Here is a 15,909-nt window from a genome sequence, read left to right on the forward strand (position 1 = left end):
ATCAAAGCTGTGACATGTTGCTATTTTTCTCTCGGTCTACCCGAGACGTATAAAATATAACGATCGACCGATCCTAATGGTGGTTTGCTTGATTTAGTTTTTAAGTCCACATTATGCACAAAAGACTAATCGGGACTGAACCTACAGTTTAAAGTGGGATCCAACCGCTCCTAAAGAATCGGCAAATTAACGTAACAGTTTCGACGTCTAAAATATAGCAATCCCACCTGCCCCCCCCCCCGAAGACGTATAATAACAATATAACTTACAATTTGAGGTGGGATACGAACCACCGTGCAATGTGCCTCTACCTGAGATCGAACCGGACCCTCTTGATTACCTACCTCGGTGGCGGAGTGGTTATCAAATCCCGACCTGGACATGAGTTTCTTTGTGACTGTCCCTTCATCAATTACATCATATCACCAATCATTCTCATTTTTACGATTAGCCAAATGTGACAGAAAAGAGAAGTAAAAAAAAAATCATCCAATCAACCAACCAACTATTGATTACGAAGTGTTTCCATTTAGTTGTATATTGTGTCGCATTGCCAACAGAACCTGTTCGCTTCGAACAGACTTGTAACAACTTCAAAAGAGTCTACATTTGTATTTTTTTAATTATAAGACACAGATGTAACTTAATAAACATTATAACTCTTTCCCAGCTAACTGTGGAGCAGGCAAACGAGAACAAGTCTCTGCGCAAGTAGTGACGCGAAACGGCTCCACCAATGAACACACGAGAGGAACGGGATTGCGTGGAGGAGGGAGAACGACTGCAGTTACCAGCCTTCCCAGCAGCGTGTACTGCTTCGCTCTGACCACTCGATTTCCCTAGCTTCTCTGACGCTATGCGCGTACTTGCTCCACAGTTAGCTTGGACATTGTATATATTTGCAATTCTTCTAAGTTGTATGCGTTTCTTTGGACACCTTGTATTCCTGTAATTTGGTGCGTGTAAAAATAACGAGCACATTAGTGTGCATCGTAATGGCGACGGCTGCATGAAACCTTGGTAATGAATATTTATTGATTAGGAGCACGACATACTGAAAATAACATAACGCATGTCACAAGTGAACTCCTGCATTAGCCTCGTGTTGCAATTGCTTGTCACGTCAATAAAGCCCACAGAAAGCGCTGCTGTTATTGCTTTTCACGAGAAAGTGAGAAGTCGAAAATATAAGTAATGATGGTATCTTATGCTGTGGTTCTTAACTTTGTGGAAATTTCATTTCCTTTCATAATTTGTTTTCTTACAGCAAGTGAATTGTCGAAATGTTACTGTATTCGTCGACATGAACCAACTTGCGAAAATATGGATTATAAGATTGTGGCATTTTCGATCATTAAAGAACTACATGCAAATGTATGTGTGTATACACAGTGATATTTCCTGATTCTTCGTCGTACCGGCACCATTTCTTCATGGTGAGAATAAAATCTAATGAAAGATAAATAAATATGTCATATCTTCTATGAATATACCACAGTATGTTTAGTACATATTTGCATTTATCTTCATTTGTGTTATCATAGCAAAGCGACTTATGAAGAACATCGGAAACCTTTTTCCAGAAAAAGAACACTTCTTGGTTATGACAATCCCATTAACTTTTAACGGAATCGCCATAACCCAGAAATGTCCACGACTGTACATGGGCGCGCGGGAGGGGGGGGGGGGGGTCGAGGCACTCTTAATTTGATTTTGAAATTTTGATGTAACTAGCAAATTTCTTGTGGATTAGGAAAATGAATGTATTTCAAATTCTTGAAGTACATGTTTCAGCATTGTTCCCAGTGCATGAAGCACCGTGCCATAGGGGATGTGAAGGTAGCTCCCCACATATTCTCGATGTCGGTCATTTTGGAGGTGATGTGATCAGCACCACGCTCCTGTTGCCTTTAACCCCCTCCCCCAGGTATCCATTGATTTGAGGCTGGGTGAGCCCCAGAGCCGCTTATGCGGGGGTGTTTGTATTTTTGTTATGTTTTACATTAATTTTGTTTCGCGTTCGGCTAATCGCAACGATGAAGATGAATGATGATTAGTTGGAATTGATACAGCAACACACACACAAAAAGAAAAACATGTCCAGGCTGAAACCCTAACCTATGGTAGCAAGATCGTGAGTATAAGACCCAACGTACTCGGTCTCAAAATGTTGTTACTTAGGTATTCAGTGAAATTACGTATTTTAACTAAATTTTTGTAGTTCAGCATTACAATTTGTGTAATATATGCAATATCTACTAACGTAAGTCGTTATGAAAATAAAATCTTTGGATAACCACTCCTGTATATTTGACTTTATTTCTTCTGTAATTTAAATGTATTTATTTCTTCATTTTCTTATTCTTTATCATTTATTTTTCGTGGTTTGTGCTGCCAAAGATTTATGCATGCTGTGGAAAGCAGATTGTGTGTGTGGGTACATTAATAATTAAATCTTCCTAATGTCTTTACTTTTTATGTCGCAGGTCGTTACCAGAGATTGATGGCCTCAGCAAAGAAACTGTGTTAACTTCGTGGATGGCCAAGTTTGACTGCATATTCAAAGGTAAGATGCTAAGAAATTGAAGAATGGTTTTAACTGAATAACTGTTCTCCCTAAACATTTTAAATATCTTGCAAGTTGTTCCAAATAATCCAATGATAAGAGCAGACGACGAGTACGACCCTACATTAAGTTGTGAGCATAATAACGCTTCTATTTTACGGATAGGGTTGAGTCATGGACTGCTCTGCCACCTAACCCTTGCCATTTGGAGCAAGACTAGAAATTCAAAATAGATCTCTCTTCTACAGACTTCCCACACAATACAGGGTGATTCAAAAGTCGCGCGACATAGGACAACTCCGTTATTTGTGCAGATACCGAACAAACGATAGAGGGCGTAAGTGTAGGAAATACGTTGTTGGAAATCATGAGCGTAATTGTTGCAACAGCAGATGGACCATTTATTAGTCTTGTTATTAGTTATTGCTGCACAGAAAAATTCAACATTACGGTCATGATTTAAAACGTATTTTCCAACAATTTTGTTCTTGTTTCCTGCACACAATGAAAATAATACAAATGCAACATCACGGTCATGATTTCAAACATATGTCCAACAATTTTGCCCTCTATCGTTTTTTCGGTATCTGCACAAATAACGGAGTTGTCCTATGTCGCGCGACTTTTGAATCACCCTGTATAATGACCTCCCATCAAGTATTGATATATTTTCCTCGGAGCATGCCTTTCGGGCTTCTATCAGAAGAAATACTTGTAAATAATATCAAATAGTGCTATCTTTTACTTATTATTTGTTAATATTTGCTCATTTGGTATTTTTTTACTTCTATTTATTTATTTACTTACTTTTTCATTGTTCACAATTTCAGTGTAAAATGGCCATCTGTGCTGTATTTGAAATATTCTCAATAAATAAATATATAAAGATAATAATATAAGGACACATGAAACAATAACGAAATAATAAAGAATTTTACGTACACTTACATTAAAGAATATACCCGCTATAACATTACTAACCATAATATAATATTAATTACAATTTCAAAAATTACAAAGAAATGCAGAAAAATGTGAGTGAAAAGCTGAAAAAAATATATATGAGTTAACATACTCACTGCGTCAAGTTTTAGGGGACAATACCGAATATAGTATTCTTTTTTATCGTCTCGGTTTGTCTCCCCTTGAATCACACTGACTTCTTTATCAGTTCGATAACGTAACATCAATTACAATTTTCCTTGCTTATTTTGTTTATCATGCGCTTTTAAAGTACGTTTTTAAAGTTTCAGTGCCATGCCCTTTCAGTAGCCTTCACCTGGCCAGTAGAATGCACAAGATTCTCGAGTCCCGACTTGAATGCCATATTGTGTTCCCCACAATTAATTATCTTGCGCTTGTATTTTTCTCACTTTACGTCGTCTCTCTTCTCCTTTTGGCCAATCGCTGCGTGGACTAATGATTGCACTGGTGATGCCCAGTTTGGTACTCAAACGCGAACCTTCGTGAGTCGATTACTCGACGTGCGCCATTTTCTTTTTTTAAAAAAAGGAAGATGGTTATTGCTTTTTTTTCTAGTTTCAGAGTTACATCTGAACATTTTTCACAATTCTCCTTTAGGCTCGCCAGTTCACCTGACTGCCATGATTCTTTGAGTTACGTCGGGTCAAGTTCGATTGAGTTACTGACGTATGAATCAATTTGGCACACGTACAAGCATACGTGTTTATCCAGAAACAAATTGCAAAGGGGCAACTTAGGGTAAAGGCAGGTGGGGGCGTGGAGTATTTGAACGGGAAGAAAAATAACTTCAGCCTTCGACAACTTTGTCACAAGCAAGGTTTCACTTTTGTCGTGAAAACACAGCTCAAGTCCCTCCCTTCAGCTTGCGACGTCACGAAAACGAAAGAGAACCTAACCTACTTGATTGGTTGATTTGGTTTATTTTACTTCGCATCTCTGCACTTAGCTAATCGCGAAGTGATGATATAAGAAAATTGACGAAGGGACACTAACAAACACTCATGCCCAGTCCGGGAATCGAACCCGGATCCCTGGCGTCGTAGCGCGCTGTGCTAACGACTCCGCCAAAAGAAGTGGAGGCCGGCCTTGCCATACTAATACGAGATGGTACGAGACGAGACTTGGCAGAGTTTTAAGTACCTGTCTCGTTATTAGCCTCTTCCCGATTTATACACATCCGTCTCATTCTCGTCTCGATCTCGAAGGCAAGTCTCGAATCTCGAAATATACAGGGTGTTTCTAAAGGTCGTTTACAACGCTTGGGAGGTGATTCCTCACACGAAAACAAGCAAAAAGTCTAAGTTCCATTTTTACGACTGAGGCTTCGTTTCCGAGATAGGAGCCTCGCAAAAGGTGACAAAGTGAACGTCACACCTAACTGGGACGAATACTATCACAGATAGAGAGGCGGTTCCAAGGGAATCATAAAGGAATCGTATGTGCTCAGTCCGGAAGTCACTATGAAAAGTTCACTGCACGCATGCGCAATGGAGTCCTCAAAGGAATTGGGGATTTCCAGCAACAACAATGCATGGAAAAGGTATGTAACGCAGCAAGAAGGACCGTGACAATGAGAAATGCGTTCAAGACAACACATCCCGACCTCAAACATCAAAACATGACCACCGAACACAAAATCCGAAAAGTTGAGCACGGTTGCATACCCCAGTTACACGCGAAGAATGAACGAATCATGTCATGTGGCATACGAGAGACAGGAGGAGGGAAAGAAAAACACAATATCAGATGATTGCGACAACGTGTATTTTTACACGCGACAACTACGTAATATCCCCCCCCCACACACACACAACAAACAACAAATGCTACAATATCTTACGCACAGACAGTCCGTGTCACTGTACACCAACTGAAGATGTCACTTTCACCACACAAAGGGGGTGGGGAGCAATACCAAAAGTGTTCGCACGCGATCATTGTGACGTAAAAGAGACCAGTTTTGGAAGCGCTGCACAGGCAAGTCTGGCTCTCGTAGTCTACGTTTGACCTTCATGACTGCTGTTCCCGCGAGAGGAGCTCGAAGGGTTGGTTCTCTCCGGCAGTCGTCCCAATCGTGTTGCAGGTGCTGGGATATGATCAGCAGTTCGCTCTAGGTTGTCATACGCATTGAAGAGTACTAGTATGTTGCATTGAAAGAAGTTGACGTGGTGGAGTGGGCAAGTCAAGTATCGCAACAATTGGTCTGTGGTGTTCGTACGGTGATACGGCCAATTTGTGCAGTGTGCCAGTGTTAAACAAAAACAATACTTTGCAGTTCCAGCTCCCTATTACACAGATGGCTGCGTATACGACCCAGCAGCTAGCAGACATGCATCTCATGTATGGGGAGGCACGTGGTAATAGCCGTGAGGCAAGGCGTCTTTATGGAGAACGCTTTCCACATAGACGTTTACCGTCTCACACCTTCTTTCAGGTAGTGGACAGTCGACTGCGTGAAACAGGCTCAGTGTTACCACCGCGACAAGAAGTTGGAAGACCCCGAAGTGTACGCACACATCAGTTTGCAGAAGATGTGTTAACAGCGGTCGCAGAACATCCTGGCACCAGTACGCGAGTGCTCGCTCGGGCACGAAACACGTCTCATGTGAATGTTTGGCGAGTGTTGTCAGATGAAGGAATGCACCCTTTTAAACTGCAGAAAGTACAAGAACTGTTACCTCGTGACTTTCGCCCTCGTATGGAGTTTTGCCAATGGTTGTTGCATCAGCTGGACACAAACCCTCACTTCGGGGCAAACGTATTGTGGACAGATGAAGCCATTTTCACCAGGATGGATGTCTTCAATAGTAGAAACAGTCATGTATGGGACTTTGACAACCCACATGCACTTTTTGTGGCCCATCACCAGCACAGGTTTTCAGTGAATGTGTGGTGCGGGATAGTACATGATCATTTAATTGGACCATACATTCTCCCTGTTCGCCTGAATGGTCGCACGTATCATGCATTTCTTAGTGAGGTTCTGCCTGAACTGTTGGAGACCGTACCTTTGGCACTGCGGCAAGAAATGTGGTACCAACACGATGGTGCACCAGCTCATTTCGATCGTAATGTACGACATTTCCTGCATGACGTGTTTCGCAATAGGTTCATTGGTAGGGATGAGCCTGTGCCTTGGCCACCGAGGTCGCCAGATCTCAACCCTCTCGATTTTTTCTTCTGGGGAGAAATGAAAACCCTCGTATACGACACACCTGTCACATCAGCTGAGGACCTCGTTGCTCGCATCAACGTCGCCGCCGCGACGGTAGCAGATACACCTGGCTTGTTTGCTCGTACTCGACAATCCTTGATTCGTCGCTGTCATCTCTGCGTAGAAGTAAACGGCAGACATTTTGAAAACCGTCTGTGATTATTGCCCTCGGCAAATACCAGTGAGAACACTTTTGGTATTGCTCCCCACCCCCTTTGTGTGGTGAAAGTGACATCTTCAGTTGGTGTACAGTGACACGGACTGTCTGTGCGTAAGATATTGTAGCATTTGTTGTTTGTTGTGTGTGTGTGGGGGGGGGGGATATTACGTAGTTGTCGCGTGTAAAAATACACGTTGTCGCAATCATCTGATATTGTGTTTTTCTTTCCCTCCTCCTGTCTCTAGTAAGCCACATGACATGATTCGTTCATTCCTCGCGTGTAACTGGGGTATGCAACCGTGCTCAACTTTTCGGATTTTGTGTTCGGTGGTCATGTTTTGATGTTTGAGGTCGGGATGTGTTGTCTTGAACGCATTTCTCATTGTCACGGTCCTTCTTGCTGCGTTACATACCTTTCCCATGCATTGTTGTTGCTGGAAATCCCCAATTCCTTTGAGGACTCCATTGCGCATGCGTGCAGTGAACTTTTCATAGTGACTTCCGGACTGAGCACATACGATTCCTTTATGATTCCCTTGGAACCGCCTCTCTATCTGTGATAGTATTCGTCCCAGTTAGGTGTGACGTTCACTTTGTCACCTTTTGCGAGGCTCCTATCTCGGAAACGAAGCCTCAGTCGTAAAAATGGAACTTAGACTTTTTGCTTGTTTTCGTGTGAGGAATCACCTCCCAAGCGTTGTAAACGACCTTTAGAAACACCCTGTATATATAGTATGAACAAGAAATACAAGGTGACACTGAACAAACTATAAATAATCATGTTGACATGCCATTTTTATGTTTGAAGAAGTCGCATTGCAGAAGAAATTTTATTTAATTAGATTTTCAAATATCATAGGAAAGTCTCGAACGAGACCGAGTGACTCGGATACTAAGCCTCGTGTCGGATTTTCAAAGGTCTTCGAGACTTGTCTGCTATTACTACTTATGACCAGAAGTAACTTTTCCACGGGAAGTAAAAATGTGAGTAAATAAGCAGTATAAATAAAAATGTATACTTCGGTTAGGGATCCTAAGTAAAATTCTGACTTCATTGCACAAGCACAGTTGTCATTCGCGTCAAGCTGCGCACATGGAATGTTGCATTATGCAACATATTGGAAAACACGCAAAATTACGAATCGACGAACGCTACATGTAAAATCACTACCCGCAGAGTGTACACTAGATGTTGTAGTGGTTTATGAGTTGAAAACTACCAAGAGCTATTTATGATTTCTGGCACCGGCTGGGGTTGCGCCTTTTCTCCACCTCTCTCTCGTCTGCTTTCTCTGTTTATCGGATAGGACTCTGAATGCTTTTTCTGCTTCTTTTGTGTGGTTCTTAATTCTCCATTCTCATCACCATGGAGGCCTCCCCGATGGCACAGTAGCAGCGTCGTCTCCTTGTAATCAAGGGGTCCCGGGTTCGATACCCGGTGGAGGCACATAGTGGTTCGGATCCCACTTTAAACTGTGGGTCCAATCCCGATTAGCCTTACTGTGCATAAAGTGGACTTGAACACCAAATCAATCAATCATCACCATGGTTAAACCAATGGTGATGAAAATGGGAAGAAAGATGGGGCATGAATAACTAAGCAATAAAATAAATAACATTTTTATGTTACATGTTTGAACTTGAGATTTTTTAAAATATTATTCATATCAATAATTATTATGTTTCGATAGAAACAAAAAGTAAAGTGCTCCCTTGTGCTTTGCACCACACCAGAAGTGGTATAGGGAATGTGGAGTTAGGGCCCCATACTTTCTTGATCACGGAGAAGGTGGGGGAGATGTGATGAGCACCACGCCCCTGGCCGCCTTTACCTCCCCCTCCAGGTGCCCACTTTATACGACGCTGAGCAGGCGCCGGAGCCGCTAGAACGGTGGAAATAATTCCTATCCTTCCCTGCCGGGATCAAAACCTGGTTCTCTCGCATGATAGCCAGACGCCATAACGACTTTTTTTGTTGTTGTTTTTAAAAGGAAAGCCCCTAAGCGGCAGCTTCCCCCATCACACTTCATTCACTCACTCATATCACTATTTACTATTTCAATTCTTTCAAGTCAGACGAACACAAATATCCATATCCGAGCCGGAATTCGAACCCGGGACCACTGGCGTCGTAGTGCGCTGCGCTGATCACTCCGCCACAGAGGTCGACTAGCAACTGATCTACCGCGGCTCTATTTTTCGAGTCTCCCCGGTGGCGCAGTGGTAGCGTCGTCGTCTTGTAATCAAGGGGTTCGATACACGGTAGAGGCACATAGTTGCTCCAATCCCACTTTAAACTGTAAGTCCAGTCCCGATTAGCTTCTGTGTGCATAAAGTGGACTTAAAACAAAAACTCAAACTCAATAACTCAATTCTGCTGCATGGAAAATTATTAAAATTTAAAGAAACTCATTCTCGTCCTTCGTTAAATGTACCACATCAGCGTGCACTTGAATATGTGATGGAAAAACAGAATATCACGATTGAGGCCGTTGGACTTCGAATACACGGCCTTAGTCATAAGAAACCAACAATCTAACCATTCATCTAGATAAGAATACAACAGCAACAAAATAACAAAAGAGTGGTAATTTTTTTAAGTTGAAATTTTTAGATACTCTTAATCTCAAACAGGGAAGTCAGTGTTCATAATTCCATTTTCAAGATTTTCTAATTGAATTTTTTAACTATTTGATTTGATTTGATTTAGTTTATTTTACTTCGCGTTTTGTGCCTCTTGGCTAATTTGCGAAGATGGGGATGAGTGATGAAATGATGAAATTGATGAATGGACATTCACAAACAACCAAGCCCGACCGGGATTCGAACCCGGGACCCTTGGCGTCGCAGCGCAATTTTTTAACTATCAATAATATCTTAATTATCTTAATATCAGCAACAGTGGAGCTTCCTTTTATCTTGTAAGTATCCACGACACTTTATTCTTACTTTCATTATTTTTTTCGTGAGATTTTCATGTATAATCAAATAAATTTTTAATTAATTTTATATTTCTGGTAATAACAAATCTAATAACTCGAGATGTTCAGATTTAATTGCTTTGCTTCTGACTAAATTTCCCTTTAGCCTCCATGGCAGATAGGTTAGTACACCCTGGACTGCCTTTTGCAGACTAACGAAGCTCTGGCGTATGGACCCATGGTCAGTATGGAACTTATGTTGTGGGCTGGCCATATATATCTGTGATTGTCCCTTCATCTATTTAATTTTATCACCATTCATCATCATCTTCGCAATTAGCCAAAAGTGGCAGAAACGCGAAGTAAAGTAAATCAAATCATTCATTCTAAAATTTGTGCTAGGGCTGTTACCCCAAAGTTTCTGTGGTGATGTGAATTTCATCTTTTATTGTTTAGCGGAGGTACAAAATCCCATGAGGTATTACGTGATTATATAAAATGAAAAACTGCAAGTATACTATTCTTATACGAACGATTGTTCTTCCAGGTGACGAAGATACCAAACGACCGTCTCGGATGCAGCAACAGTCTCTCAACAGCGAGCTCATTTTGTCCAAGGAGCAGCTGTACGATATGTTTCAACAAATTCTTGGCGTCAAAAAGTTTGAGCACCAGCTACTCTTCAATGCCTTGCAGGTAAGCATAGCTTTCTCTTTCTTTAAGCCTAGAATATTGTTTTAAGGGAAACTAAATCAAATATTATCTCAGAACCGTATTTAAGCATTGGATCAACCGCGGCGACCATTTTGGTATGTACATACGGAGCAACCTATATTTATATATACAACTCTGTAGAAGGTGCCGCCGTACAACACGGACAGACTTCCATAGTATGTAGAGGACATAAAGACGGTCAACTTTTCTCCGTAACATTTCGGCCTCTGAGGACTTGTTTCGATGCTACGGGTCTTCTAAAAATGATCATTTTCACACATGACCTTACAAATTCATTTCCTAAAGCAAATCTTTTGACTTAGTGACTTCTTACCGTTTGATTTTTCTTTCCAGTAATATCAGTGATATATTTTAAATTCAAAAAGATTAGTTCAAGTTCACTTTGTGCACAGGTTGACTATTGGCAACTGATTCCACAGTTGAAAGTGAAATGTGCATCCACCAAGGACGCAGTGGAATCCTCATTATAGATTGATTGATTGATTTGGTGTTTTAAGTCCACTTTATGCACAGTAAGGCTAATAGGGACTGGACCTACAGTTTAAAGTGGGATCCGAATTACTATATGCCTCCACCGGGTTCGAACCCGGGACCCCTTGATTACAAGGCAATGACGTACTCATTATAGGTTTTCTCGTTGTTATGCAGTATACTTCGTCCTGAGAAGATGGAACACAAAATACAACATTGTGAACTAGGTATAATAGTTTCCATAAGCTAGGCATCTAGTTTGATAATTTAATTCCCTTTTAGGAACATTTCCGATAATTAGCGGTTAAAGTTCATTCCTTGCTATCGATAAGATTCATGATGGTGCATCAGTACTTTTGATCCTAAACAGAACGCACACTGAGTCGCCATTTGCCAGAGTGTATGAAGTTAACATCGACACGCTTTTAAAACTTCATTAAAAGTAAGCAATATTGCAATGCCAACTTATCTAAGAGTCATAACTTTTAATGAAGGCAGGCTGCGTTCGTCTTGTAGAGAATGAAATAACGTTCGAATGCTATAAAAAGAGAACAGACATGTGAACTCTGTGATCTAGATTTTCAGGAATATTATATTCTACTCGTAGCATCTTCAGATTGGCTCAATATCAATCCTTTGTAACAAAAGTGAGCATCTAAGTTCACAATTGATAGGATTTATAACTTTTGCTTACCTCTTCTACGCTACTTTTTCCGATATTTTGCTTGAAGGCCAGCGAAAACTTTTGCGACATCTATCTTATCTCTCCCCGTTCCTCACTCGACACAGAAGTGCAACTTGAGAAGACTACACTGCCAAATGCTGTTCCTCTGACTGCACACGCCAACTTTACGAAAGGATGTTCACAATACCGTAAACAATTTGCATCATCGGATTCCCAACGACTCGTCTTCTCTTACAGACATCGAAGAACCTGAGGAGTACGAATGATGTGGAAACGTTCATGCATTACTCTACTCGTCAGTCGTTACTCAAACAAGATGTATGTTTGAAACAATATTAGGCAAACTTTTCCTTCTGGATCTCAGCTGGTGATTCCCATGTGTTGTGGACTCTGTAGTCATTTTTCTGTCTTTGAAGTATATTGAATTAGAATGTTGATCTGATTGATCCCTTACCCTGGACCGAAAGAGTTTCAATTGCCCATATCATACAAGGGAGGATCAGGGTGCTTGTCTCCAGAGCGTTCCAAAGCGAAGGCTTATAGGACTACATACACGTCCACAAAAACCATAGACTAAAAAATTGGCAAAATTGGGTAACTCAGGAAGTGTGAAAGTATTAACTAAAAATATTTTTCTGGAGCAAATATCTTGTTACAATTTGCCATCCACCTTATATATTGCTTTGTTAAACTCTGAGTTGCACAGATAAGCTAATCGAGACCATACCTTGCTTTGGGTTTGAGTTTTAGAGTTTAAGGTTTTGAGTCCATTTTATGCACAGATAGGTTATTCGAGACTGGACTTACAGTTTAAAATGAGATCCGAACCACTATGTGCCTCCATCGTGTATCGAACCCGGGACCATTTGATTGCAAGGAGACGACGTAAATTGCTTTGATTGTAAACTCCTAGTTCGCATGAACCGTGTTTTCGTTTTCTATTATTCCTACATAGACACTTCGTTGGCCCATCTAGTAACCGAAGATTCTGAAGTCGAAGGCCGGCCTGGTCATGAGTGTTCTTTCATGAATTCCATCTAATCGTAAATCACTCTCATCATTGCAATCAGTCAAAGAACAATGATAGTTAGGAAAAATACAAATACAAACTTTAACCCGATGCCTCACAATTCTGACCACCCCTCGTACACTTTGAAAGCAGATTTTTAATCCCCCCATAACAGCACATTGAATTATGTCATCGCTATTATCTGACTCTGTAGGGTCTAGAACACACGTAAATTTTACCAGCATTTTCTGCACGCTCAGCGTTCTTTGAGTTTGTTGAGTGTTTATTTCAAGCCCTTTTTGTGCACAGAGAAGCTAATCGGAACTGTACCTACAATTTAAAGTGGGACCCGAATCCCCTTGATTACAAGGTAACGACTTTACCATTACGCCATCGGGTAAACTCCTTAGTGAGTATCCCTTCATCAGTTTCTTCATATCGTCACTCATTCTCATCTTCGCAATTATCCATAGGAGGAAGAAAAGCGAACTAAAAAAACAACAAATCAATCAATCAACACTAAAGGAGCTTTCAAATTGCAGTGACGAGCGACAAGCTACAAGCGACATTAGCCGCTTGGAAACGAACATTCAGAAGCAAATGCAACTTATCGTATCGGAGTAACACAAGCTGAACTTGTCGCTTTCGTGTTACTCGGACTGGGCTGTTGCCTCAGTAGTGTGGGTTATGTGATCAGCACCACACTGCGGCCGCCTGAGCCGATTTATGCTAGGACAAGGCAGGAAAAATTCCGACCTTAGATCACCCACCCCGGGAATACAATAACGTGACGAGAAATGTTCGAAATTTCACGAAGCTCTGGAAATCTCGAAATCTACACGTCATTTTCACCTTAAGTAATTGTATTTGTATTTCTGGAATAGAAACTTTCAATTTCCGATAAGTTCCAGATACTTACATTGCAGAAACTTTCAGAATTAACGACTTTTTAAAATGACCATTCGGTATTTCCCGACTTATCGGGATCCCGAAAACTTGGGAAGTCATTTCCCGAAGTCGGGATCGGGACGGGAATTTTTTTTTCCGATCCCGGTCCTGACTTTTCGGGATCCTGCACACCCCTAGCTCTTTGTGCATAAACATAGGATATTTTTTCCCTTTTCGAGCTACCCTGCCGTTGCTCTTTAATATAATAATTCTTAGGTTGAGGAGAATGTAATTTTCGGAAACTTATGACTTGCTACATGATCTTAAAGGTTCACTAAACACATTTTTATTATCGATTTACGAGATAAATTCTTCCCTTCGTTGAAAATAACTTTTGAAATGTCAGCCTTATGCGCTCCAATGTAAAACTTAGGCAACCAAATGACGAACGAAATTCTTTACAGAACACAACGGGGGTGGCGCTGCGACAGGAAAAGTTTGTGGTACCAGCAGTGATGTGCGTCTACGCGTAAACAACGATAGTCTACATTCTACACGTAGACTATGTTATACACGTAGATTACGTAATCCATGTAAACAACATGGCGAAAGGTGATAACATGGCAAAGAGCGCCGTGGAATTAAAAGATAATTATACTGCGTCTCAGTTGCTGATGTGTGTGGAGAACTTTTCATACTCTTTCTTTCAAATTCGAACAATTTCTCACCTAGGAAGAAACCTAATATAGGAAATATTCTGGTGCTTTATGGGGAAAAGACCACTCTTGCCTCACGACTGCCATCTGTTGTTGTTTTTTGCATACTATTTATCTTCTTCCATAGTTGATAATAGAAGAGAAGAGAAATTTTGTTGTAAATAGGGTTCTTTTCATTTCGTTAGGAACCAATATAGTTGAAAATGTCACTTTCATTTCATGAAACCCTTGAAAATGAATTTTAATGCACTTTAGATTGTCTACGTAGTCTATGTAAACTACAACCCAATGTAATCTACGCGTAGACAAGGCATGTAGACGTAAACTTATAGTCTACGGCACATCACTGGGTACCAGTTTCATATGGGCAAAACACTTCTCGCTCGTTTATTTCCTCATTTTTAACATTCGTACTTACCTGTTGTGCATTGCGAAAGATTCTTCAAGGTGGCATTTTGCTTTTTTCACGAAAATAATTTCAATTTTTCACATAGAGAGTAATTTTTGTTCTACCTTTTTTCGCTTTCGTAACACACAATTTGGCGAGCACAGCTTGACTAGGTTTATGGGTATGCAGTGTTTCCAACCTTCTTAACCGAAAAATACCTACCATCGTGTTCGCCACGAGTGCAAATTGTACTTATGCGTGGGTAGCTGACGGATTGCCCCACGAACCATTCACGGATAGCCCCACGAACCGTTCACGGTTAGCCCCACGAACCATTTCCGGTAAGGTTAAGTTAGGCAAGCTTAGTTAAAAATGGGGGTTGGAAACACTGACAGGGGGTTACGTCATCAAACGTACGCAGCATCTAGTTCACGTAGGGGAAGCAATGGCAATTGTGCGACTGTGAGATATTTCTCTTGCAAAATACATGATTTCCCGGTAAAATAGATTCAACGATGAAAGCAAATACCTCGACGAACCTTGGAAATCTTACAGAAACTCATTTCCGCAAGTAGTTTCTTCTGTAAAAATGAAGAAAAAAGTTTTGCCCATATTTTTGGTAATGAACAGCGTCATTGGCCAACACTTTATTGATAGGGACAACGGGGCAACTACAGTAGAAAAAGACGAAGAACGTAATAAACTGTGTTTGTAGGAATTGGAAAAGGGAGGGACGCTCGAATTATACTACGTACTTGAACTACCAAATAAAGCAAATATGAAGTATGTATTCGCTACCACTTTTAATTTGTGCATGCATACATATACATGTGAATATTAGAATTAGAATGTAAAAAGAATTGTAAGATCGTGCACCGAAAATAGGACCTTGATGATTAGGTTAAGTTGGGTCCACCCTCGATTTTAAGTACTTTATGATTTTTATTTAAATACGAAATGTCTAGTAAAGGGTTCCTAAAATTCTGAGGCGCGGAAACTTGTTCTGTTCATGCAATGTTTGGAAGGGGTGTCATGTCGGCCCAAATTCCGATTGTTTAATTCCGATTTAGTAATGTAACACAGGCATTTTTTTTACATGGTTCAATTTCTATTTACGTCTGTTAACACATACTTCAGAGTCTTAGTGTTTACTTAGACCCTACTGGTGGAGG

The 15,909-nt window shown here is 40.8% G+C and overlaps 1 protein-coding gene across 16 annotated transcripts in view; it reads left to right on the plus strand.

The window, feature by feature from the left end:
- The window catches only part of Cadps (calcium-dependent secretion activator 1), a 462,589-nt gene that overhangs the window by 284,166 nt on the left and 162,514 nt on the right, over positions 1-15,909 (plus strand). For 15 of the 16 annotated variants that reach the window (XM_083117745.1, XM_083117744.1, XM_083117743.1 and 12 more), the window contains exons 6-7: positions 2,487-2,566; positions 10,393-10,541. In XM_083117745.1, the coding sequence (XP_082973871.1) occupies positions 2,487-2,566; positions 10,393-10,541 (229 nt within the window). Of the gene's footprint in view, positions 1-2,486; positions 2,567-10,392; positions 10,542-15,449; positions 15,521-15,909 lie in introns of those variants that run through there. The other variant, XM_083117756.1, reaches the window with a different exon arrangement.

Source organism: Lepisma saccharinum, chromosome 2 (assembly GCF_977018435.1).
Source record: "Lepisma saccharinum chromosome 2, izLepSacc3.1, whole genome shotgun sequence".
NCBI classification, from domain to species: Eukaryota; Metazoa; Arthropoda; class Insecta; order Zygentoma; family Lepismatidae; genus Lepisma; species Lepisma saccharinum.